We start from the raw sequence: 26,676 nt of genomic DNA on the forward strand, positions 1-26,676 counted from the left end.
GTAGACTCCTGATTTTAGATTTTAATGTATTACAATTTTATGCATTGAACTAAAGATATCTGGAATCTGCAAGAAAGCCAAATCCTCGACATCTTGCTTAGGGGCAATTTTGGGATGTACTCTTAATTTGCCAAAACAGTGGGATGATGTGGCACACTTGGCAAAACTCTTGGAAATTTTGTGAAGGCTTCTAGCGAACTTTTTAAGATTATACTATGCTAGTTTGTAAAAAACTACGTTTTTTAGAGAAGGAAAAAAAAAAAAAAATCGTTCATTTACCATTCCCATTTCACAAATTTCTCCTAGTGTAAAAGCTTTGAAGTTATATTTGGATTTTGATTTGTATTTGATCTGTGTAGTCCTACTTTCCATTCACGGCAACTTGGGTTGTGAGTAGCTCATAATCTGGGAACATGAACTCTAGATAATAAAGGTTTGTGTGCATTTTGTTGAGGAATCTCTTGACATGAATTCACAATGCAACGACTACTCAATCAAATGATCTAAATGGGAACAAGAAGGAATTACAATTTATATTAACTACAGGATATGGAGTTCTGCAGAGAAACCTCAGCACAGGTTAAATTTTTTTTCCAATTAGATTGACTTTTATTTGTAATTGTATACATTGGGATACATTTTTATTTTGCGTGCAGTTAATCCAAGCAAAAGGTCTACATGATGGAGTAGCCTGGGCCGCCACCACCTTCCGGCACAGTCCATTCAATATTCTACTTTGGGTCTTTGATATCGCAAGCCTGAAAACACACAAAATACAGAGTAAATATAGTTAAAAACTCTGGAAATACAATTTCTGGCATGTGTACCACATCACAGAGAAACAAGAAAACACAAAAATAGATTTGGATATCGTAAAAATATAATTCATTCAAGAGGTGGTTTATTTAGACAATAAATTGTTGAAATGGACCATCAATTAGCGCCTCTGAGAAAACCAAAGTGTGAAGTAGATCAAAATATGAAATGGGAATCAGAGGAAAGATCATTCAGAAAGTTAGAAAGGATAAATTTCAATACGTATTGGTCGATAGTTCCAAGCTCTGTAAAGTTCTTCCCATATCCATGAATTTTTTAAGTTGTTCCAGTATGTTTCCATATTTAAGCCTGCATGAAGTACACTAAATGCAGCTTCTGCTACTAGCATTCCTGTAAGAAAATAAGCTTTAGAAGTACTCCTTTATTTTCTAATAGCTTGATCACAAATTCCAACCATTCTATACGTTATTTCATTTTTTCTAATAGTTTATTTGGTGGATTGCATGTAGCGGAGGTGGACTGTGGAGGAGTTGGGTGTGGCAGGGGAGGGTGGGGAGGGGCAGGGGAGGGTGATTCTAACTCTCTGTTGCTCTCACACCCATCTGAGATATAAGTTATTTGGTTATGGAGTATGTATCAGTGTAGGTATATGTGTACGCATTTTTTTCAACAAGAGGATGGGTGAGTTGTAGAGGGGTTGCCACTGGTGGTGGTGGCTTCTAGGAGGGAGGAAGACAGTGGAAGAAGAGGTATGTTCACAAAATTATCCAAGAAAGAGGGGTAAATTGACAAAATTATCCTTCTCTGTTACAAAGATGGACAGATGGCATAGTACCGAGAAGTTTAGGGTTTAAGAAGTTTTTTTGAAAAAAAAAGGTTTAATTTGTTTTTTTTTTTTTTTTTTTTGGGGGGGGGGGGGGCCAATTTACCTCAGATATATAACAATTTACTGCTGCAACAAAAAATCATCTGGCATACTTAATCTCATAGTAACTAAATCTTGAATGACTTTATCCTAGAATTTAGCAATTTACAACACCAAACAATCATAAAATAACATTGTTTTATATCAACTAGATACCAACTAGACATATCGTATGGTTTTCACATTAAAGATAAAGCACTGCTTGAGATAATGTGAGTTATACCTGATTTCGTGGCAGTATGTGTGCCCTTTATTTTTGGTACATTTAAGAAGCCAGCTGAGCATCCAATAATTGCTCCACCCGGGAATACTGGATATGGAATAGACTGAAATTTAACTAGCATCATATTTATATTTGCATAACATCTAACAAACAATTAGTAATATTGTTAATAAGGTACCATGCCTTTTGAGCTGTAGATAAAAAACGGGAAAAACGAGTTGCCACTCTGCATTTGCAGTCTAATCGGCTATAAATATTATAATTTTAGCTCTAATATTTCTGGCACACAACATGTGCAAATCTTTTGTGTAAACAGCCACCAATAATTTTGCAAATGAAAATTATTTTCAGGCACTTGCATCTGCCTTTTAGCACTGATTTACAATACTACATCAGGCATGCATGTGGTAGATTCAAGAAGCCTTTGATACTTCTACTATCTTAATGTGAATTTCCTATTGGTCGCCGGACACACAAAATAACATATCGCGCACCTGAAACCCGCCTTCATTCAATGTACGGGCACCATATTGGAGGACAGTAGCACCTTCAAGAAGAGGTTTGATGGCCGGATGATGTTTAAGTTTCTACACAAAGGAATTAATACACAAGAGACCGAGTAAGACCTTATGCTTGCACATTGTAGATAAATACCTAAAAGGTAAAGAGATACACTCTATCCAAGGAAAAAAATGCTGATAGGATTACTGACTTCAAAATAATAAAAAGCTGTTAAGGGATTCTCCAAGAAAGTAAACTTAGGTGATAAAAGAATCGCTCAAACAAACATTGAAAGACTTGGAACCAATACAAGTCAATAGCTATGAGAAAAAAAAAGTTTATATATTCTTTAAAAGCAGGACAGCCTATTGCATTAGCTTCAGTTGACTCTTTTCTTTTTTTTCTTTTTTTTTTAAATGAGCTGGGTTTTGCACATTTTTTTATGGGTTGAACAATAAACATCACCTACCAAACCCACTCACAATATTGTCATTCAAGTTTGTTTGCCATATACTTCTAACCGTACAATTGATATGAGACAAATATGATGGTTACAATTGATCCAATCATCCTATTTGTTGAATAAACTCAGCAGATCATTATCCCTATGGAGGGAAACCTTTTCTAGATTTGTATGATGCTTGATGCAATCTAACCACAAAAGGTGATTCCCAAGGAATTCCCAGGTTCTTCTTCTCTTGCTTCTTTCACTTTTATTCTTCTTAGACACTAGTCAGATTTTACTGTTCACAGGTAGTGCCTATTCAGTCCCTCATTTATCCTGTCCATCCAAAATCAACACTAACTCTTTCCACTACTTTTTGGCATTGAATTGAGCACTGAAACCTTAAAATACTTGCTGTCAATAACTACTGACAAACTATTCACTGAAAATCCAACAACCTTTTCACTTTAAAAACTAAGTTCTAACTCTTTACAATTGGAAAGCCCTACAACCTTTCTTCCAGTTTATTAAATCCTAACCAACAAGCATAATGTGACTCCCACCCCCATTAAGCTAACTGCAAGTGGCAACATTCCAAGTTCCTGCTGTTTCCTACATCAATGTATGAGAAGAATATACAGAGAAAGAAAACTGTTTATAGACTTTTGGTAACATTTTATATTATAAACAGTAACAGATTTTCATTTTATAAAAAAGGAGAGAGAGAGAGAGAGAGAGAGAGAGAGAGAGACTCACATATGAAAAAGAAAATGTGCAATCTTGACTTATGTGAAGGTAGGTCCATATATAATATATAAATAAACATTGCAAAAATAACAATAAAAAATACCTGGAATTCCTCATAAGGATTCAAGAAAGGGTTGTGGTAATTCAAAGCAACAACAAGGCCAAGAGAAACCTGTATATCCAACCGAGGAAACATCTCATTTAGGTGCCCAAATTAGGGTTTCATTGTGGAGCATGCTAATGGAAAAAATTAATAACTTGTAAATTCCAATTTTAAAGCATCAGAACTTATGAAGTCAACAAGGTTGCTCCATCCACTTTCTGAAGTATACATCGACGTCCACCTCTTTTTTCTCTCCTTTTGAAAACGTTTATCACATAACGACTAATGCATTTAAAAGGACAAAATTTCTAGCATTGTTAACCATATTTTTATAAACGACTTCTGAGTAGATTTAGCTAATAAATCATCTAAATGCCTCAACCTCAAAACCTCAAAAGGAGCAACTAAGTCAAGGTTGTGAAACAAGGCGGGTCAAACATTTTCCTTCTGAGAGACAAATACTATAAAACATCAAATTCACAAGCAAAAAGACCATCAAAAGAAAACATATACTCATAAATGTATGACCAATGTCAGCAACTTAAAAATGCTAGTTTCAGCCTTCTATACGGTGGCACATTTACTGTATCTTTCTGATATACAAAGACAAATATAGCAAGTGTAAATGAGACAAAACTGGAGGAAAACAGAAAACCAAACCAAACCAAGCTTTAAGTTCCATCAAATGGGGTCGGCTACATGAATCCTTCTTATCCATTCGGCTCTATCAAGGGTTATTTGATTAGTCAAATTAAGGAGGTTCATATTTCTATTTACTACACTATCCCACGTCAATCTAGATCTACCCCTTCCCCTAGCATTTCCATCTACCTTAACTGTATTTCATCTCCTTACTATTGTCTCTGTTGGTCTCCTTACTCATTTAATTGATTTGGCTTTTCGGGGCATAACTATATCATGCAAATTTTATGATTCACAAAACCAAAAAGAAAAGGGGGGAGGAGGAGGGAAGATAATACTAGGAGTTTTGGAAATGCACAAAATAAGTTTTGGAAACGCACAAAATAGAACAAGTGAGCAATCTAGGAGTAGTTTTTCAATCAGTAAATGAATTTCAAGCACAATACATAGGTACCAACAACAAAGGATTACAAATTTATTAAAAGTATACTGACCCTGTGTAGAAATCTGTCACTGAAAGAATGAGATTGAGCATCACAGCATCCCCCACCAACACATATGCAGCTCCAAACCGAACATACCACCGGAACTCTCTGATGTAGATTCCAGTTTCTATTCCAAGCATAACCAACATGGAGCACCAAGCAAGAGCCACAATGATCAATGAAACCATCTGTAAGAGATAAGACATTATTTTACAAATAAAGTTGCATTAAACCATCACATCGCCTAAACAATTTATAATCTGCATGCCATTAAAAATATAAAAAAAAAAAAAAAACTAGGATAGACATTCCAACTAACATTGCAATTCATTAATGAGAAAACAAATAAAATAAATGATATTAATAACAACAATAAAAAAGGTGACCTAGTGCATGAAACTCTTGCTACAACAAGGTTTGGGAAGGATAAGGCGTCCACAGCCTTACTCCCATTTCTAAACTATTTCGATGACTCAAACTCACGACACCTTTTAATGCCAAAAGCAAAGTGCAAACCAAATTTTAATATCATTACATTAGAAAACCTACAAACCAAAACTTAATTTTAAAAGCATGCAAAGCATTAAAGGAAGTCCTATCAAGCAAACTTCATCTCTAAATAAAAGAACACCCTGTTTTGGTACTCATATACTTCAAAACATGATTGTAGTTGGAACCTGTTATGCTCCAGAGGTACCCATTACATACCCAAGTTGAACACTCACGAAGCAAAAAAAAAAAAAAGATACATGTTTCGTCTCGTGTATCCAATGTGATGTGGTACGGGTATGGCATTTTTTTAAGTACATGTGCTTCATATAGGGGGTACTAATGACAAGCCTTACTGTTAGGCTAAGCAGCCCTTAAAAACAATAATAATAATAATAATAATAATAATAATAATAATAATAATAAAGTGCTTCTTATTTCAAAGTTGTGACTTTTACTTTTACTCTTTCTGTCTCTTTGGTAAGTGTGAGAATGAAGTGATCATCTGATCTAAGAATAATTTCTACAGTCAGTTTGTCATTTTGAAATTGAGCACAGAAAATTTGAAAACAGAAGGGAAAAAAGAAAAAAAAAAATGTTCGGCTTATTCATGGCTGCCAAGACATTGTAGATCAGCTTTAGTCTGTCTTTACCAAAATAGCAGAAATTAGAAACTAAGGCACCACAATGACCAAAGGCAAATGTCAATCAGTAACAGCCAAGATCCCATACAAGGGAAAAAGAGAAGCATAAAAAAAGGATAATAGATATAAAGTTATCGCAAAATAAATTTAGATATCTAACAACCAATGTCTTTAAATTGTCCAAAACCAATATCAAAGAGCATAATTCCTTTTCCTCTCATTCTAATCATAATAACTCTCCTTCAGCAATAGCATCACACTCCTAAATCCTTGTGAGCCTCAAATTCAATTTATATGTGAAATGAAGCATTCCATCCAATACTTTAATCCCTAAAAACATCTTTTTACACAAAAGAAGAGTATGGAATTTTCATAAAAGATAGATGCATGAGATGTACAGTACACAACTGGGAAGAACATGCAATCTATATGCAATGCCATTGGGGGGCAATACCTAATCACGTTTAGAAGATCATGATAGAAGAAAAGCCAGCAATGGAGTGCCCTTTAACTGAGGTAAATGCAAGTCCAAAATGCTATTTAGTGACTCTCTCGTCTCTAAAGATTTAAACCAGCCTATCATATCACTACTTCACAATACTATGTTCTTGTTTCTTGAATGCTTAAGATTAATGCAGAGAAAGTCAGCCACCACAAATTTTGAAACTTCAGAATCAAGATTCCCTGACCCTTCCTCCCACAAACCCCCATTTGGAGCTACACATTGCATCAGGCATGTAAAATCATCTTGAGAATGCAAACTATGTCTCAAATGTAAATGTAAATGTCCATGAGGATGGCTAACTGAATCTTACTTGGCGTTGTAATGTTTTGAATTGTAAGCGCGGAAAAAAGATTGAAGGAAGTAACATTGTAAATCATGAACAAGATTTAGATGGAGAAAAATATTTTTTTCCTCGACGAACTGTATTCACTAGGACTTACTTCACTTTAAAGCCCAAGTTCAGCTTTATTTGCTTTTAGAACCAAATACACATGAATGCTCTTCCATGGCAGATATTTTCATACTAAAAAATTACTCTCAACGTCTTAGGCAAATGACTAACTTCGGCTGTCAATTAGCTGCACATTTATGGATGCCTCATAAGCTTGCATGATGAAACACATAGGAGCCAAGATTACACATTTAACTCATTCATCAACCTCAAAGTGCTCACACCACGCCTGTAAATCAAAAATCACAAAATGGCAAACAATTCTAATTGTAAAAACCTTAAAAAAATAAATAAATACAAAAAGAGAAAAGAGGAAAGCAAAATGCAATGCCTTTACATGTAGAGATGTAAAATGAAGAAAGATGATGTTATCAGCCAAAATTACTTTGAATAGTCCAAACACTTGCAAGAATTTGTTCATTGTGAATTAAACTACTCCACCTAAATTAAGCTATAAACCTTCCCCAAACTATGAACTTTTAAATCAATGAATTGTAAACCCACTTCTTATAAAGATATTTGGAGGATTCAATCCGAAGCATCATACCAAACCAAAACAAAAAATAATAATAATAAATAAAACTGAAAACCTGAATTGAACTACTACCCCTTCAACCTTAAACACTAATCAAGAGGTTTTAGGATGATTAATGTTTGTTTTGGTGGACTAATTGCATACATTTTTTCTGTTGTGAGGTGCCTTGTTAGTCTTTTTCCTCTTGTTAAAATAATATACAAAATCAATCATACATAAGAAATTACACACATTATTGCATTGCAAGTCAATAAATTGATTAAATAGACAACAGCACAATACCCAAATTCTTAGTTCACATCACATTAGGTTTTTTCTTCCAATAATTCATGTATACATCCAACATAAATATATTGTGTGTTTAACTGAATTTGCAATTGATCAAAGAAACACAACTGTGAACTACCAACACAAAACACTCCTTGAATTACCAAATCTTGAAATTAACATATACCCAGAATGAAATATGGTGGCTAAAAGAGAGAGAGAGAGATTAGGGCACGATGGCAGGAAGCAAGAGAGGATGTAGACGGACAACAAAAGCAATGGAAGGCGGGCTTACCGGTGGGATTGGCTGGCGAGAGCGATGGGTCATGCGAATGTGGGGGTTCCGCTGTATGCAGAGAGACGGTGCCAACGGTGGCGTGCTGCGATAGTGATTACAGGGCGGTGAAAGTGTGTGAGGTAGAGATTGCTAAGAGAGGGAGTCGATTTGTGAGCAATTAGGGCAGAGAATAAGATCCAGAGAGAGAAAAAGAAATCAACTTATCTGGTCAGAATGAAATAGTCTAAGTTCGGGAATCGGCGGTATCGACTTTCGATTCAGGCGGTACAACGGTGCAACAAAATCGTCCGTAAGGGAGGAGGAATGAGAGGAAGTAGTTGTATGAGACAGCAGGAGAGAGTGACATGAGAAACGTAGGAGAGGGATTGGGGGCAAAATTTTGAGAGGGAATTTTAAACTAATATAAAATTTTGTGAAAAAATTTGTTCCTAATTTTTTTTTTTTTTTTGGGTAGCTATTCAAAATATATTATGCTTGTTAAATTAATATTTTTAAATTATTATTCATTGTTTATAATTTTTATTTTATTTGAGTTCTCAGTTTGAGGGGGCAAAAGTATAAAATTTAGATACATTTAAAAGTATAAATCTCATTAAAAAATTAAAATTACGCTAAATATAAAAATATAAAAAAATAAATTTTTTTTTTATTTTTTGTATTCATAGATTTTTTTATAGGAAAAATTGGTCTAACATCCCTCTCTAACTTTTAGTAATGGGAGAAGTCCACAATAAAAAATTTTGCGGCCCATTTTTTTTTTTTTTACTATAAATCATGAACTAATTTTTTGTAGTAGAGGAGAGGGTGCGGTAGTAGTGGTGAAGGTGGTGGATAAGAGGGGATGACGAAGGAAATTAGTAGTGAAGTTGTGGTAGTGGTAGAAGAGATGGAGTAGCAGTGGTGGAGGAGAGGTAATGGTAGCAGTGGCAGTAGTGGTAGTGGTGGTAGTGGAGTGGTGGTGATGGTGGTAGTAATGGTAGTCGTAGAGGTGGAGTGGCAACAGTGGTAGTAGCGGTGGTAGTGGAATGACATTTGCAGCAGTGGTGAATGTGGTAGAGTAGATGTGTGGTGAGGAAGAGATGGGTCGTGTGAATGTGGGGACTATGGCGATGGAGGGGGTTTCGCTGTATTCAGAGAGACGGTGCCAACGGTAGCATGGTGCCGTAGTGATTACAGGGGCGATAAAGGTGTGTGAGGTATAGATTGCTAAGAGAGGGAGTCGATTTGTGAGAAATTAGGGCAAAGAATAAGATATAGAGAAAGAAACAGAAATCAACTTACCTGGTCAGAATGAAATACTCTAAGTTCGTGAATCGGCAGTGTGGACTTTGGATTTCGGGCGGTACAACGGTGGAATGGGAGCAACAAAATCGTCCGTGAAGGATGAAGAATGAGAAGTAGTCGTGTGAGAGAGAAGAAGAGAAAGAGACACGAGAAACGTAGGAGGGCTTAGGGGCAAAACTTGGAGGGACCTAAATTTTGAGAGGGAATTTCAAATTAACGTAAAATTTTGGTAATTACACACATTATAGGATTAATTAGACAACAAATTAAATTAAGAAAATTAAATTATAGTTAAATGATAGTGACAATCACTTGTTTTCCAACGAATCCATTGATGACATCTCTCTTTAACTCATGAGTTTTCCATTTACTCGCTAGTTCATCTTTGCCTTTAATTTTGTAATTTTTATTTCTTTAGTAGAAATTTTACTTTTTTAATAATTTCATCTAAATATTAAGGTTCAATTTCACTATTTAAAGATAATGAAATTTCACTACTTGAAATGATGGTATGTTTTATGATAACGATGACAAGTATTATAAAGATGGTGGTAATAACAATGGTGGCTTAATGGCTACAACTAAATTTGAAGAATCAGGAAATGAAGACCTACCACATACCTTGGAGCATTGTGTTCTTATACACTATTTGGGCAATCTGGAAAGATAGAAACAATGTGGTCTTCAAACAAGAGTATGGAAATGTCCACGAAATTATTAGATCCATTCAACACCAAGCCACAGAGACATATGAGGCATTCCAAACTGATCACTTTACAGGCCAAGCTCTAAATCACAGGACTAATTGGGTTTTGCCTTTTGCAGGAAAAATGAAACTCAACGCTGACGGTTGTTCAAAAGGCAATCTGGGGCCAGCTGGATATGGAGGCCTTTTTAGGGATGAAAAAGGAGCTTGGCTTCATGGATATCATGGAAAATTAGAGGAAGCAACTAGCATGGAGGCTGAGCTCTGGGCAGTTTACCGAGGCTTCACCATAATGCTTGAGAAGGGAATGAAGGACATATGCATTGAGACAAACTCATAACAAGTTGTTAAACTCATCAAGGATTCACCATCTCAGCACTTTCAGTACAAGGCTCTACTTGAAGATGCTAAGTTTCTAATGCAAAGATGCAACTGCACAATAGCTCATATACGTAGAGAGGGAAACAAGAGTGCGGATGGTTTGGCAAATGTGGGGGTAAATCACCAAGCCCCTTTTGTGTTTCTTAATGATCCCCTCACTAAGATTGCAAATCTGCTTGTTGCAGACATCATTGGGCCTTCTTCTTCTCCTTCTGCTGTGTAAGGCAGCTTTGCCTATTTCTCTGTTTTGTCTGTTGTCTCCTTTTCTTATGAATCAAAAAAAAAAAAAAAAAAAAACAATGGTGGCTTCATAATGGTGGTGGTGGTGGTGCTAACAGAGATAGTGACGGCGATGATGGTTGCAGCAATATTAGTGATGATTGTAGCAATTGTGAGGTTATAATGATGTATGTTGATGCTTGTGTATAAATATTTACAAATTCAATTAGCATTAAATAATTATGTAATTTTATGTGAGAAATTCGTCAAAATTTAAATGACTTTTATCCTACAAACTCAATTATAATTAGATTCAAATGTATTGGACAAAGAGTACCGCCTCTTACACCAACACCGCAAAATTATGATAATAAATTTCAAATAATATACTTTGCAAAAAAATATAAAAATGATCATTTACAATTTTCTTGATACTATGAATTATCTTCAAACTAGTTGCACACTATAAGAAATTGCACATTTGAAAAAATAAATTTTTAATTGTTAAAAATCATTATTAGACGACAAATGTAATTCCCAATTAAAGTATTTAGTCACTCAATTGGTCGTTGACTGATTGTCGGGAAAAATATTGGTGACTGAAATTATTTTAGTAGCCAAAGAATACCATTCGTCGACTAATAATGTAGTCGCCATAATTTTTTTTATAAATTTAATTTGAACTTTTATCGACTAAATTTTTAGTCGTAGATAAATTTTATCGCTACTATGTTTTATTTAGTAATTAAAATATATAGTTGCTAATTATTTTTAAAATATTATCAGCAACAAATTAATTTTGTAGCCAAACATCTAATTGACTCCTTTAGCTAGCAACCAAGCTTTTTTGTAGGCAAAAGATTGTAGTTTTTTTGGTGACTAAATATTTAGTCGTAAAAAATATCAACAATTTTTTTGATGACTAAATTTTTAATAGGCAAAAACTTCAAATTTTTTGGGCTACTAAATATTTAGTCACCAAATAAAATTTAATTTTCATCTTAATTTTTTTTTATTACAAATTATTTAGACACCAAAAATATTTTCTTTCTTTTGGCTACTAATTGCGAAAAAGCCTTTATTTCTTTTTGGCTACAGATTGGTTAATCGCCAACAACTTCACTTCTTTTTAGCTACTAAATGTTTATTTGTCAAAAACTTTATTTAGTTTTTTTATTTTTATTTTTACACACATATTTATTTCGCCACGACCTGTATTTATTCTGTGCAATCTGTACCTTGTATATAAAGAAAATAACAACGATCCAAGAAAATTTAACTTTTAGCATCAAATTCGAAATATAATAGAAATTCCATACGAATCAAGCATAGTCCAACCTAAAATAATAATTTTATACAAAACAAAGGATTATACAAAAATCACGTCTGCCGTACAAAAATAAAAAAATAAAAAAATTCCACAATACCATGTCAAATGATAATCTATACCATGTCAAAAGTAATATGTTCTATGCCAAAAGCAATTTGTACAATGCCAATAGTTATCTGTATGAACAATAGTAATCAAAAAAAAAAAACAAAGGACAACATAATAACGGATTATAAAAAAAACAATGTCCTCCGCACAAAAATAAAGAATATCCACTTTTCTACGCCAAAAACCATCTGTAAAAATAAAATTAACCATTACTATTGATTGAATAACGTCATAATTTCAAATTATAAAAGAAAATTATATAAAACTCGAATGTATATTATCTTTTCAAAATTGTATAATTATAGTCGTAATCATATGTTGCATGTCCAAACAAGTTTCTCCCAGGTTTCCCCCTCCCAAAATGCAATTTTTCAGTTAAGTTTACGGCATTTTCAGCTCTAACTCCCAACCTATGTGTCTTACTCATAGGCCGTATGTCCCAACCTATGTCCCCATATGTTCTATTAAGCACGAGGAAGCTGTCCGCGCAATCTCCAGAGTGGTTCGAGATTGTTTTGTATTTTCGGCTAGGCAAATAAATAAGATTATGCTAAAATTATACTCAATCTAGGCAAATAAATAAAACTTAGCACAAGGTCTTTGATCAAAGTATACAATACAATTAAGCCAAATATTGGTGCACTTTCAATGCCTTTAAGAACTTTGCAGTTCCACTTTGTGCAATAGTTCCAAGACAGTCAATAAGTTCTTGACGAGTCATCCCAATGCTAGAATCCCTGCACAGAGCACATAAAGTTTTGATACTGCAATGGAAACATTAACTGCAATAATTTTTAGTGTTCAAAAAGCTTACATAATTGTAATAATCCCATTATCTTTGTCAGTCTGGATACAGATATCAAGATCGACTCCACCCTTCAAAAGATTGGGGTCTGTAACACTGAGAAATCGCAGCTTGTCCAAAGCATCGCTCGCTTTGGTGAGGTTTAAAAATCATAATTTGGAGCACATTAGCAATAGCATCATTTAATTCACTTGGAACTTGAGACAAACTTGTAATTCTAGTTTGCTTTTTGATTTAACTCGGCTTAAAACCAATACAAGAAACAAACTATCTATTGGCAACACTTGTGGAGGACACTCACTGCAATCGCAAAACCAATAGTCATACAATTAAATCAAAACATTGAATGACAAGACCTCCATCAAAGCAATAAAACCCTCCTCCATATTAAAATATAATTTTCAATCATGTCTAGTTTTTCTAACGTACTGGTACATTTTTTTCACCCAATTATTCTCTCTGTTTATCCTAGGCTTGCTTTAATTAGCACGAACAACTATGTATAATTCCGAGATCAGCACATTTGGATGGGCTTAGAGCATAATTACTATCCCTTCATCTCCAAACTCTATACAACCTTGATACAGTTCAGCCAGTTATTTTTCTTCACAGGTGTCAGTGATCGTTGATCGACGCAGAAATGGCAAAAAAATAAGTGTCCTTTGATGCTCAATGCAAAACTAATATTGCATACTGATGAAGGGCATGCATCATTAACACATGGTAAAAGTAGCAAGAAATAAGGTTGACTAACAAATCAAAACATGCCTAATGAGCTCCCGAAGAAACACCTGCTTATTGCTATATAAGCTGTTAACAATGAGGTCCATGAATCGACTAACCTGTCAAAAAGCAGAAAATGCTATCAGCTATTTCAATCACAAGCCATAACAACTCAATCAGCTCTACTATTCCAACAATGCACCTCAGCTTGGCATTCATATTTCTCAGCTGGAGTCTCTGACAGATGCTGCAGTAGTTGACTCATATCTGTTGCCTTGAAACAGCCTATTTCTCAGGTTCAATGACTCCATAGATCCTTTAGTGCTACATCTCCCAGTGATTAACTCTGAGTACCATCTGGGTTTAGTATCACTCTGTCCAGCCTGCTCAGGAAAAGTATATCAGATGTGAAAAACAGGGTAATTGGAAAAATAAAAAAAGTCAATGAAGACAGCCAATGACAGCAATAACTGTTTGCAGACAGTCTTGCAGGCACAGCATTGCAGCAAACATTTAGAAATCTAAATTTTCATCGTTTCATCAAGACAGAAACTATAAAATTCTATATAAAGCAAAGGACAAAAATGAAATGCATGCACTTAATGCTTATTTTCATGCTAGAAAATATCATCAAATCTGTTAAGAAAATTGACCAGAAAAATAATCAAAGTCAAAAGAAATAAGTCACTACATAGCAAAGGAACAAAATCTAATGTCTATCAAACAATTGAAAGTGAATAAAGATTGCAAGTAGACAAAAATGAACTAGATCAGCAACAAACACATCCAGAAATTCTATTAAATGGATTAGCCTTGCAAGATAAATCTCATACATAGATGTGAACTTTTCTCAACTCACAATAGCAGCAATCTAAGAGTCTAATGTGGAACTATTACCACCAATGGAACCACGGCAAGGTAGGGAATAATATATGGAAATGATCATCCTTTATAGGTCTATAACAAATCACTTCATGGTAATCCCGCAAAGTTACAGAGAGAACAACACTTTTGAAATTAAAGATTAACAAATTCCCGCAAAGTAATAGAGAGAACACTTTCAAAGTTAAAGATTAACAAATTTACCAAAGACAGTAGAAACAGCCTAAATAAAAATATAATATCTTCCTATTGCAGATGGTTAGTGAGTTGGGAATAATTGCAAGCATATAACCTGGTGTAGTTCCATTAGTTCTTGGAGACAGTTACTAAGTAGAATCTTCTTTATGCATGCCTTTCATGTGAGAAGCAAGAGTTGCCAACCTTGATAATGATCAACTGTCAAACTATATGCCCGTAGACCTGCAAAATGGAGGCATACAAATTACTGAACAAGAAACTACACATAAACCTTTATCTAAGGCAATGTGTAACGGCTTAAAAAAAACAAATAGAGAAGTATCGTACATAATTAGTCACTAATGAACACTCAAAACAGTTTAAATGGAATTCAAACCTCATACAATAAACCCTTTTTCATAAGTGTGCTTTACAAAAGAACTAAAATTTGTGGCTCCTTTTTTAACATTTTGTAGATGAACATCCGTGTTTTATGCTTAGAAGACAACATGAAGCAGAGGTATAAGTTTTAATCCCCTTTCCTTGGCCAATCAGATATCACAATTCAGAAATTCCTTCGCATCAGAATAAATTCAATTTAGATACTTAGCAGAAAATTTCAACATGAATTTCAAACTAAAAAGCGGAACAATTTTTTCAGATGAAGATAGAGGTGTATTTTATCCAGGACAAGTAGGTTGGGTTAAATTGATGGGAAAGGTAAGGAAAAAGAAAATTCAAATTGTTTTTCTTCTTTGCATCACCAAAAAAAATGTGGGTCTCACCGTAACAATTAGATCACCAATCACAATCGATCTTTAATAAAAACTATAATTCTACAAGCTATACTATTTGACTTAAGATGTACTTAGAGGAATGAGTCTTCTGTCCTTTGTCTGTTTTATGGCGATTCATTACTAATTTGGCCAATTTACAGTTGCTCAATATACTCTTTCTTTTTTCGATTCTAAAAAATCCAACCTAACCTCTTGAAACACTACTGCTAAATCTAAATTATCTAATGAAGTGAGAAAATTGTATAACAGAACCTAGATCGTCCTTAACCAAATGACCAAGGATGGGAGTGATGGGCATGGTTAAGTTACTACCTGTAATTCTGACATGGTTGCTAACTCTGCTCTTTATGGAGAGAGTGATGGCTTAAAGTTGTGGGTCAATGCTCTTTCTTTTGAGCTTTCTGATCAAAAGAAGAATTACGAGATGCCCAATGGTAGTCATACCCAAAGCTTATCAGGCGCAAAGTAACTGTCAACAAGACAACCAAATTAAATTTTGTAAATTGGAACTAATAAAAAAAACATAATTTTCATTCGTGACAAAGTCAGTAAAGAAATGGGTTTGTGCTACTAGATAAGGATGTCATCATTACCAAGATTATAATATTACAAAGCTATATTTACACAACACATCTGCTCTTTAGACTTGAACTCATGTTCTCAAACTTCGCAGCCTGATCATTCACTATTCTAGCAATCTCCATAATGTATTTTTTTTAAAATTATTTTAATACGATTAATATTTCTGAGACTTCACTTATCAGGAAAATAATTCCGAGTACTTTAATTTATTATTAATAAACTAATTGGCTCAATAATCATGGCCATAAGAACTCCTTTCCTGCTTAAGCTATAATTCCCATGGATAGTGAAATGATAATAACCCCATGCCATGCTCCCCCCCCCCCCCCCCCCCTCAAAAAAAAAAAAAAAAAAAAAAAAACAAAGAAAAAACTGGTTGGGATAGAAATTCCTTGAATGTTTTTCTATCCTATTCCCTAAGAAAAGGATTTACCATCTTTATACACAACAAATGTGGCCCAGTCCTTTGGGAAATTCAACAGGATGCCAATTCCCAACCTTGATTCCCACAAGCAAATGTGCACTAGATGTATAATCATCACCTATATTGGGGCCCATGAACAAATTGGCTGCCATCTCACAAACAGTGATGCTGGATTAGATGTATATCATGCGCTGGAGCTATTCGGTTGATTTCGTAGCAAATCTAAGCAGCTCAATAGACAATTGAATAAAGATCAGAGAGAAATGAAAAAAACAGAGTTGACTCCAAAGAAAAAACTGCCATTCAAATTCAAGAGGAACTAAAAATTTTCATGTAATTATCAGATATAGTGATGGCTCCAATTTTCATCACAAGACCCATTTGCGACCATGAATATAGGAAGCCATTAATTCCATAGAGTGCCTAAACTAACTTAAGAATATACATCATTCTATCCATCAAAGAGCAATTATATTGACCCAACTGCATGGAATTTCAGAGACAACTAATAATCTCTGCTTTGTAAAGAACTCAATTGAAGGAAAGCAGTCAGTTAACAATGTATCTTCCCAATTGCTTAGGTTTTCTTCATCAATTACACAAGTCAAGAAACGATGGATCTTGATACCTGCTTCTGTGGGAAAAGAAGTAGCATTTAAAACAAAAATTTCCCAAATACAAAGGTTCTTGGCCAATATTCACCAAGTGACAGTAGGTTTCCATCTCTTCTCAAGAAACAACAAGGCTACTTGCTCTCAATTTCAGATGTGGAAACTCGCTACTGAGGAAGAAAACTGAATATTGTGACTTGTGAGTAACATAGTAAGAGGAAAATGGATTTCCTTGCAATTAAACAAGTATTTTCTCTTCTAAAGATGAACCATGAAAGTACTGTCAAGCATTAAATATGATTGCAGAAGATCAGACATCAGTCAATTGAAAAAATGATTTTCTCACCAATCCATGCAGGAGAAAATAAAAAGAAAATAAACAGAAAGAAGTAACAACAAAAATGGCAACGAAACCTATGGCCTGTCCAGCTATGGATTTGCTATCCTCACAATATGCATAAAATTCAGGTACAAAAGGGTGACCCAATGCACAAGTTTCCCACTATAGCGAGGTCTAGGGTGGGCAAGAAAAACACAGCCTTACCCTCATTTCTAGAGAGGAGGTTTCCGTAACTTGAACTTGCGCCACCAAGGACACTAATGACAAAGCTTATAGTTAAGCATATGATAGTTAAGCATGGGTAAATACAAAATAAGGTCATTGAAAGATATAACAAAGCAATTTCCTCTTACACTAACGGTAATGATAATGGACAGTCATATAAGTCAGATATGAGAACCATATGGGTAATTTTTTCGCATAGAACTGGAAATACTTTACATGGCATTATTATGCCTGGATAACAGAGAACTATAAAATATATGTGGGCCGTGTCCGAAGTGGGAAATCGCTGCCGCTGCTGCTACAACCAGTCCGTGAGGGTAATGCGAAAGCAAGAGAGAGAGAGAGAGAGAGATTGTTAGGGTCTGTGTGAGCGAGTATGAGAAGAAAGAAGAAGAGAGGAGACGAGAGGAGGGTTACCTGGAACTCTTCCCACACCAGAGGTGTTGGGGATGCGAGAGAGAGAGACGACTGGGAGCGAGAGAGAGTAACAGTGATGACTAAGAGAAGATGGATGGTTTTTTTTTTTTCCCTTTTTTTTCCTTTTTGATCTAAGAACTGAAAGGATAGGGAAGAGGGTGTAGGGAAGAGTGGGAAAAGAGGGAAGGCAAAAATAGAACATTTTGCGACGGAGGAATAAAAGGAGTCGCAAAAAGATTAAAACAATTGCAAAAAGAAAAAAAAAAAACAGGTAACAAATTGTCGCATATAATACTATTTTTTGCAATGGTCTTAGATTTTCCGTCACAAAAAAAATTAAATTGACGACGGCTTCGTTTGTCGTGGCAAAAACATGATTTTTGCGACGATTTTCACACCATCGCAAAAGGTTCCGTGTCCAATACTCCCTTTTCTAGTAGTGTATGTCCCAATAGGTCGTACTTGTCACGAGCAAGCTGCCGGTGGCATCCCTAGAGTGGTTTACGCACTGTTTCGTATTTTTGCCCCCTCTTAATGCCTTTTGTCAACTAAGTTTAAAGCATTTTGAACTCTAATCTCCAACCTATGTGTCCTAATTACATGTTGTCTATCCCCACAGGTCGTATTTATCACAAGCAAGCTTCCTGTGACATCCCCAGAGTGGTTCGCACGCTGTTTCTCCTTTTTGCCCATCGGACGCCCTTTTTTCACAAAGTTTATGGCGTTTTTTACTCTAACTTCCAACCTACGTGTCCTAATTACATGTATTTTGTTCCCACAGGTCGTATTTGTCACGATCAATCTTCTCATGACATCCCCAGAGTGGTTTAGGGGTTGTTTCACATTTTCACCCTAGAACGCCCTTTTCGACAAAGTTTAAGGAGTATTTTACTAACTTTCAACCTACATGTCCTAATTACCTGTCGTCTGTCTCCATAGGCGTATTTTATTGTATAAGCCAACCTTAACGAAGTAAAAATATGAAATTGTATTACAAAAAATGGATGATTATTATTGAAATTATATTTGTCGTCCATTATTTTAAAACAAATATGATTCGAACATATAGCTACCAATGTCCAATCATCTTGATTTTTGCATGAATATTCTACTCAACAAGTCTAAAGTATTGTCTCTAAATAATGAAAAGGAATTTAAATAAGCATAAAATATCACCATAGTTAACAAAAATAGACAAAATAGAACATATTCAAAAGAGAAAACAAAAAAAGAATATACTTCTAGAGAACCTTATAAATTCCAGCAATTATAGGGGGAACAACATGTATTGCGTTAGGTGAAGCATTTTATAGAATACAAAGTATACATATTACATATATAGACACGCACATAACCCTAAAAAAAAAAATGATTATGCCCAAATAAACAAAATATGCTGAATCAAATTCTCAAATATTGGATTTAGAGAGGAAATGAAAGAGAAAAGGAGCCAAACCACAAACCATTATATTTGCTTTGAGAGAAGTGTCTACAAAGTGTCTACGGGTAGAGGTCGTAAGACAAAGCTCTGAGTTGCAAACGCAGTGAACACTACAATTAAGAACGAGAACAAAAATAGAAAAACCCACTATGAAATTTGGGACCTTACGTAGCATAATTGAGAAGAAAAAAAAAATTGAAACTCATTATCAAGTAACCATGAAGATTATAAATTAATTGAGAAAATGTATAGGCACTCTATAAAGAAACCATTGACACTCAATAAAGAAAACATATTGTAACTCAATAAAGAAACCATTGACACTCTAAAGAGACAACTCATTTAGGTGCATTAACACTAGCCACCGAATTCAACGACCCTCAAAACCTTATAATATTTTTCACAAACCCCAATTAGTATATCAAAACCACAAAAATAAAATAGAAAATATAAATAATTCATTTAGCAATTGATTGTTGGTTCATAAAAAGCCAGAGAATTTAGTAAAAGGACTTGTTCTACATTCAACAATGAAAAAAAATCAACAATTAAATGCACACCTAGTAATATCTATCATGTACAAATTAATATGTGCCTTCTCAACAAACTTGGAGAAAGTGAGTACAATATGTGAGAGAGAAAAGGTTCCATCTAGGAGGTCAATAACCAATTCCAACTATTTCTAGCCTTAAAAAAAAATATTGGATCAAACTCATCAAGATGAAGAATAATTAAAAAGGAATACGAATGACAGTTGAAAGAAAAAATAAGTTATTGAAAAAAAAATTCTGCAAGGTTCCATGAGAATCAACAAAGTTGCCATTTTTGTAACATCCGTGACAAGAAACTTCACGTCTTTTACCGAACAAAAAAACTACTTGAGCAAAGGGCATAATTCATACAAATATAGATCACACTAAAACTATTAAGCATAACAAACATTTTGTATCGACCAGTATATGTATCTGCCGATATTCAAAATCATGATCTAAGCTACGATGAATCAAAATAAATCATAAAAAAACAACACACACAAGAAAAAGAAGATAATTCCTTACTTCTCCTCCAACAGCTTCTAAACGGAAATTGTCTGAACAAGAAACATTAGCATCAAGCACGTCAAGGCCCAGCTCTTCAAAGGCTTTCAGTATGGTGACAAGCAACCCAGGACATTTTTTTTTTTCTGAAAACACATTAATTAGGAAACCCTTTTCTAAGGTTTCCACAGTAACTTGCTGAAATATAATAAATGAAAAAAAAAAAATAAGTTACTAATTTTCATGATTTTATACATGATATTAAAGAAAGGATAGCACAGTTGTTTTTAAAAATATGTACCATTGGCAATGAGTTTTGTCCATTTGAACTTTGTGAACTTGCAACATCTTGGCTTAGCCTCTCTACTTTTCCCTTCAGCTCCTCTATATACTTGGATGCATCTACTATGATTGAGGTCTTATTTACCTATCAAACACAAATTTATATGTCAAAAAGGGTTTTTTGAAAGAAAAAAAAAAAAAAAAGAAGAAAATTTTGTTTGAATTTCGACTCATCATTTTAATTCTAATTACAATAACAACCAATGCCTAATACTAAAAACTCCGGCATCAAATTTAAATGGAAGAGAAATTAGGATTTCGAGTCATCATTTTAATTCTCCTCAATAATCACAATATCAAAAGACGCCTCTTTCTACAAACTCCCACAACAAATTCATATATACTTCCACTCCCGCACCTGCATATATTGCAGTGACCAACCCAGAACCTCCCCTATTTTCCATACGTGCGGCCTCATCTTCTGCACGTGTGGCCCCAACCCCGCACATGTGGCCCAAGGCCCCCACACGTGCAGCTTAGCCCTTAGCCCAGAAAATTCTCCAGCTCAAGTGTAAACCCCGGACTCAACTTCAAGCCTCCTGAAACAAGTGGAACTCAGAATTAAAATTAGTAGAGACGAAAATTTTGAGAAATAGATTTCAAAGGTGTTAAACCCACGCGCACAAAAGAAAAGTAAGACGGGTTACGTACCCGGTCATCACATTGGTGATGTCAAATCTTAGAATTTTTTTATGTAAATTTCTTATGAGAGTCGTTTAGGTGTGCAACCCATTATGTGCAACCCAATTATCTGCCCTTAGATTACAAACAATTAATCAAGACCAGTGAATTGTTTAATGGTAGAAAATGGGAAACTTGAGCAACCGGTTAACTCTCTCTCCTCTTATTTTCCTCTCACTCCCCCACATCCACAAGGATTATGCTTCTTTTTCTCTTTTTTCGTCTCTCACTCATTCTCTTCCTCCTCTGCTGCTCTCACTATCTTTGTGTAATTCTTAATTTCCTGCAATAACTAGTATCCTCTGTTGAGTTCCAGCCACAACGGGACTAAAGCCTCTATTGGCTTCCATTGTTGAAGTGAAGGTGTTCTCTCCAACCAGATAGATATCAGGTATATAAGGACCTCTCTCTCTCTCTCTGCCCTCTTCACTTCAATGATTTCCCTCTACCAAAGCCTCATTCATTCTAATTCCAACCCCTCTACCACTTCCAAAACTCAAAATCCCTCCATCTGCAACAATAACCCCCCATCTCTCTCTCTCTCAAATCGATTTATGAGAAGCCAATCTGTTTCTCTCTTAATCGATTTTTGGCATGCACCGGCTTTATGTTTTTTTCATGATTGATCAATTTCTCCATCTTTTTCACACTTCTAAAATCAATTCTATTTTTGCTCCTTGTAGTCATAGTTTCATTTTCCAAGTTAATTGTAGAATATGTGGTGTGCTTTAATAATTCAAAACATACACATGCACACTTGCATTGCCTAGTTGGTTTGTTAACCCAACTCTACACAACTCAACAAACAAATTGAAAGATAGGTAACGGTCATAAAGGAAAGAAGCTCTTCATATGAAAAAAAAAACCCAACTGATAATAGAGACCAACCAAAATACTCTTGTTTATCTTCTTCCCAGAAGCAGTAGGTATGGTCTTAATTAAACTATGCCTATATTTTGATATAAAAATCAAGTAGCATGATAAACACTATAAAATGAAGAACAAGGCTAATAGTTTAAAAAGACAAGTTCAAATAATCAAATGAAAATAGCAGTATTGTAATACAGCGAAATGCACTCACATATTTATATAACATGTGTCCTATAAATTTCTACACACATGCAACTAGACAAGCACTGCACCAACCAAAAGAGTAATTTACTTGTTGGCCAACTACACAAACTCTTTTGACAGTTTAGCTTAATGTGCCCATACCATTCATTAAATCATTGCCTATTACCTTTTCTAAAAGCCCAAATGCAAATTCCTATTGGATTTCCTATAGTCCATATCAACCCGTCAATCTTTCCAGAGTATATGCAGCCTCAATTTGAAATCAGCATAAATAAATAAAGAAAATGTGCTTTCCTGCTGGTTTCCTATGGCAGATTTGGAAGCAATAAGAAGGCCGAAACATTGTAGTCCTGCATTATCTTTGCTATCTTTTGGACCATTTCGTTGGAAAGAAATGATAGAATTTTTAATGAAAAGGAATTTAAAGTTGATGCTCTGTTGGATAAGGTGAGGCATCTCACATCACTTTGGGCCTGTGTGTCTCCCTTTTTCAAGGACATACCCCTGAATTTCGATTACTACGGATTGGGCTGCTGTTTGTTATACTTAGGTGGTTTGTTTTATGTTTTAGTTAACGCTTCTTAGGTTTTTGCGTAGATCTCTCAACTTTGTACAAGGGCATCTTGTCCACCCCTTGTTTTCACCTTTTAGTTCAATAATATTGTTTTCTTGCTATTCAAAAAAAAAAAAAAAAAAAAAAAAGTGCTTTGTAAGTAAATTTTTAGACATATGACCAAACTTTTTAGTTTCAGTAAGATAACGTATAGGATACAACTGCAAATCAATTCAATCTCCAAATTTGTTTCACTGTTTCCATACTTGTTCATATTATTTACAAATTTTAATACAAGGGTAAACCCAAAATCATCTGTTCTCACTTAAATATAGTAATTTTCAAAACAGAGTAAACCCACGCATTTAAGACCAAGAAAAAAACTCCCTTCTATGTCATTCGACCATTCAATCAAATCTAATTTCTCAAAACAAGAAAACCTATAAATATGAAAACAAAATTCAAGTTTCTTTCTAACAAATTAAAAATTTTATATGATGTTAATCCATAAGAATAAATTGAAGATGAGCAGAACATTTTCACATCAATCCCAAGCAAGACATCTAACCCATTAACACCAACACATCCACCATGTATACACTTGGAAGATACAGGTAAAAACTCACAATTAACAACCACATAATTAAATAGAAAAAGAATCAGAATGTCATAGCCCTCAATATATCTCGCGACTACTAGAAATTATTTATAAAACAAAAAATTCATAATTCAAATTGGAATAAGAATGATTTCTCTTTTTAATAATTAAAGGACACGCACAACTAAAAAGAGTGGGAATATATCACCACGACAAGGTTAACATGGCTCCTGAAAAATAGAATTATTAAGACGATTCTCATGAATCTTAAACCACATGTAACTAATCCATTAGGCTTCAATCAGAATTCCTTGTGAAGAAAGACAAGAAAAATAAACTTCTAATATCTTTGACTAGGGAAAAAACCAACAAACAAAAATCTTAAAGGTTATAGTACATTCATCAGTTGACATATATACTTAATGTGAGAATTGAAAATATCCTACGACACCTAGGTTGTACAATACATTCATCAATTGCACCACATGCACACATGAATGGATTTGTTGAATAATAATCTAGTTAACAAACAATTGGACTAAGTTTCCAATGTAAAAAAGAAAAAAACTATAAAAAAAATCTAATAATAAGCAAAAAATGATACCCCAGCTGCGTAGGTCACATTACCTTAATAAACAGACTAAAGTTTGAGTCTCCCTACCTTACAAAAGAAAATACTATCAAAACATTTATAAAAAAAGAAAAAAGAAAAAAATGAAGCAAGAAGAGAATGGAGATAGAGGACAGTACTAAACTCAAGTTGCTATCCAGCTCAATTTCCCCAGGGTTTAGTTTGAAAAGCAAAGAACATGCAGGTCGGGCCTCTACCAAGGAAACACATAGCCACTATTTATCTATCCTAATAGATGTACTTATCACAAAATTAAATAAAATTGAATTTCATTAAGGCAGTGTCATCTTACTAAGTGAACAACCTGAACCTCATCATAGGGCACAATCAATGCTAGAAACTATCAAGTTGTGCTAGATACAGTTTAATTTATGAATTCAATTTTACCTTTCATCTGGGCTAATAAAAATTCATAAAAATTTAAATTGAATTTCCTATTTACCATTGCTCCACGAGCATTGAATAATTTATCCTATTTACCAACTAAATGAAAATCAAAATCAAATTACACAGACAATTTAATCAAATAAAATATAATAAGTTAACTACAATGGATATAGGAATAATCCCAACCCCAAACCTAATTTTTTCAATCCCTAATTTTTCAATTGAAACCCATGAGGCCATGAAACAAATATTACATTCAAACTGTGAATAGGCAAGAGTCGAGATAAAATATAGAAAACAAAAATTAAAAAAAGAACAAGTAAGACAGTAACCAACTAGGCAAAGAATCCATTATTAACTAATAATCTATCAAATTCTACCAACAAATTTCACCCAATATATCTTATAATCAAGTTGTGCGAGATACTGTTTGATTCGTGAAATTACCTATTTATCGAGAAATAGGGCTTTAGGAATTTCAAACCATACCTCTTCAATGAGAACTCTTTTGAACCAATAAGCTACTGGAGAGGATAGAGATCCTCAAGAAGCCTCCGAAAGCAAGAGACGAGAGTGAGAGATGATAACGAGCAAGAGAAATCAGAGAGAGAGATTGAGGGAGAGAAACCATAGATTCGGAGCAAGGGGGAGAAAATTTTACCTCTTCAATCCTTGCACAGCCTGCGACTTCGATCTCCATTCGTGGAAGACGACCAGAGAAGAGAGAGAGAGGAGTCCTGTTTAGCCAAACCAGAGAGAGGTGACTGATGAAAATAGGGAGAATGGCCGGGAAAGTTTCAACCGGTTTAGCAGGAAAATGGTATAGGCTGTATAAAATATTGAAGGGTTTAGATTAATTTAATCAAATTTAATGGCTGAGAAATAACTTGCATATGGTATGCAAGTTTCAAGCCTTGCACATTACAACAGCTCCTATAATTTGTATAATAAATGGAGATAGTAATAATGATATAATACTAATTGGTACACTAATGTGTACATTAATTAATGCATGTAGTACCACCGTACCACCAATCAACTTTTTTTTTTAAGTAATAAATTGATTTATAAGTGATACCAAATGGGAATTGGGGATGCTGCTGCGCGGGCTGTGCAGCAGCAACTGCTTACAACAAAATGGGCCTATTTCGGAGCTCATTTAGATAATCCGAATTGTTTATATTTTAGAATACATCAATTAGAACAAGCCTGCAAAAAATCAAGTTAATCGGATATCGTTTATCTATTCATGAGAGCTATATAATACAATATATATATATATGTGTGTGTGTGTGCGCGCGTGCGCGCGTGCGTGTGGCGGGGTAAAAATTGGGACGAAAAGGTAAGAAAGTAGAACTTTTGAAATTAAAAAAAAATGCGACAAAGAAATCAAAAAGATGAAAAAATGAATAGATAGAAGAATGTATTACCGTGAAAGACAGAGTTTTATGATTCCAATTTATGCAAAACCCTTGTTCATCTTCTTAATTGTTTACAATCTATGTTTTGTAAAACCTAATATAGTCATATTTTGATATAAATTTTGGGATAAAGTATGTGTTGTTGGAAAATGTAGATGATTTTCCTTTCTTACCCTTATGTCGTAATCACATTATTATCATATGACTAGATTCTGTTAAATATTTAAACAATTGAGTAACATAAAAAGGATATTGACACTTGTATAGGGACCAAAGTGAGATTTAACCAAAAGAACAGGGGTTGACTGTCATAATTTCATGTGTAGGGACTAAAGTGAGATTTGACCAGAAATGCAGGGAGTTGACTGTCATGATTTTATGTGTAAGGGCCAAAATGAGATTTAGTGTAAAGTGCAGGGATGTAAAGTGTAATTTACCCATAGTTAAATTAGAAGAAAAATTA

At 34.4% G+C, this 26,676-nt stretch overlaps 2 protein-coding genes across 18 annotated transcripts; both read right to left on the minus strand.

The window, feature by feature from the left end:
• Positions 1-423: 423 nt before the first annotated feature.
• LOC145807920 (electron transfer flavoprotein-ubiquinone oxidoreductase, mitochondrial-like) lies at positions 424-8,393 on the minus strand. Of its 3 annotated transcripts, none has more exons than XM_082906948.1 (7): positions 8,035-8,393; positions 7,049-7,166; positions 4,858-5,036; positions 3,722-3,790; positions 2,420-2,512; positions 1,926-2,012; positions 424-758 (listed from the first exon to the last, which is right to left on the minus strand). In XM_082906948.1, exons 2-6 carry the CDS (start codon positions 7,107-7,109, stop codon positions 1,968-1,970), a joined length of 447 nt encoding a protein of 148 aa, XP_082763074.1. In that variant the 5' UTR covers positions 7,110-7,166; positions 8,035-8,393; the 3' UTR covers positions 424-758; positions 1,926-1,967. The 3 variants fall into 3 exon arrangements, with proteins under 3 accessions (XP_082763074.1, XP_082763073.1, XP_082763072.1); XM_082906947.1 differs by having other exon boundaries at positions 1,926-2,028; XM_082906946.1 differs by lacking the exon at positions 424-758 and adding an exon at positions 811-1,167 and having other exon boundaries at positions 1,926-2,028.
• A 4,200-nt stretch (positions 8,394-12,593) lies between these two features.
• LOC114280142 (uncharacterized) lies at positions 12,594-25,726 on the minus strand. Of its 15 annotated transcripts, XM_082906951.1 has the most exons (11): positions 25,454-25,595; positions 25,282-25,344; positions 21,227-21,407; positions 20,828-20,953; positions 20,548-20,724; positions 19,512-19,599; positions 15,762-15,918; positions 14,768-14,895; positions 13,796-13,976; positions 12,880-13,712; positions 12,594-12,802 (listed from the first exon to the last, which is right to left on the minus strand). In XM_082906951.1, the coding sequence occupies exons 3-6, from the start codon at positions 21,284-21,286 to the stop codon at positions 19,549-19,551; spliced, it is 414 nt and encodes a 137-aa protein (XP_082763077.1). In that variant the 5' UTR covers positions 21,287-21,407; positions 25,282-25,344; positions 25,454-25,595; the 3' UTR covers positions 12,594-12,802; positions 12,880-13,712; positions 13,796-13,976; positions 14,768-14,895; positions 15,762-15,918; positions 19,512-19,548. The 15 variants fall into 15 exon arrangements, 9 of the variants coding, with proteins under 9 accessions (XP_082763077.1, XP_082763080.1, XP_082763075.1 ...); XR_014351353.1 differs by having other exon boundaries at positions 20,548-20,672; positions 25,282-25,726; XR_014351354.1 differs by having other exon boundaries at positions 20,548-20,672; positions 25,240-25,616.
• Positions 25,727-26,676: the final 950 nt, after the last annotated feature.

Source organism: Camellia sinensis, chromosome 14 (assembly GCF_055761805.1).
Source record: "Camellia sinensis isolate YWXY chromosome 14, ASM5576180v1, whole genome shotgun sequence".
Classification (NCBI taxonomy): Eukaryota; Viridiplantae; Streptophyta; class Magnoliopsida; order Ericales; family Theaceae; genus Camellia; species Camellia sinensis.

Bases quoted from the DNA above. Each gene is read 5' to 3' on its own strand.
- LOC145807920 (XM_082906946.1), bottom strand. From the start codon at position 7,109: ATGTGTTTCATCATGCAAGCTTATGAGGCATCCATAAATGTGCAGCTA. The intron at 5,037-7,048 runs GTTAGTCATTTG...TATCTCTTACAG, and splicing joins GCAGCTAATTGACAGCCGAA to ATGGTTTCATTGATCATTGT. The intron at 2,513-3,721 runs GTATTTTTTATT...TCCTTTGTGTAG, and splicing joins ATCCTTATGAGGAATTCCAG to AAACTTAAACATCATCCGGC.
- LOC114280142 (XM_082906953.1), bottom strand. From the start codon at position 21,286: ATGAGGCCGCACGTATGGAAAATAGGGGAGGTTCTGGGTTGGTCACTG. The intron at 20,725-20,827 runs GTACATATTTTT...ATTATATTTCAG, and splicing joins GACAAAACTCATTGCCAATG to CAAGTTACTGTGGAAACCTT. The intron at 19,600-20,547 runs GTAAGGAATTAT...TCTTAATTGTAG, and splicing joins TAGAAGCTGTTGGAGGAGAA to TGTTCACTGCGTTTGCAACT.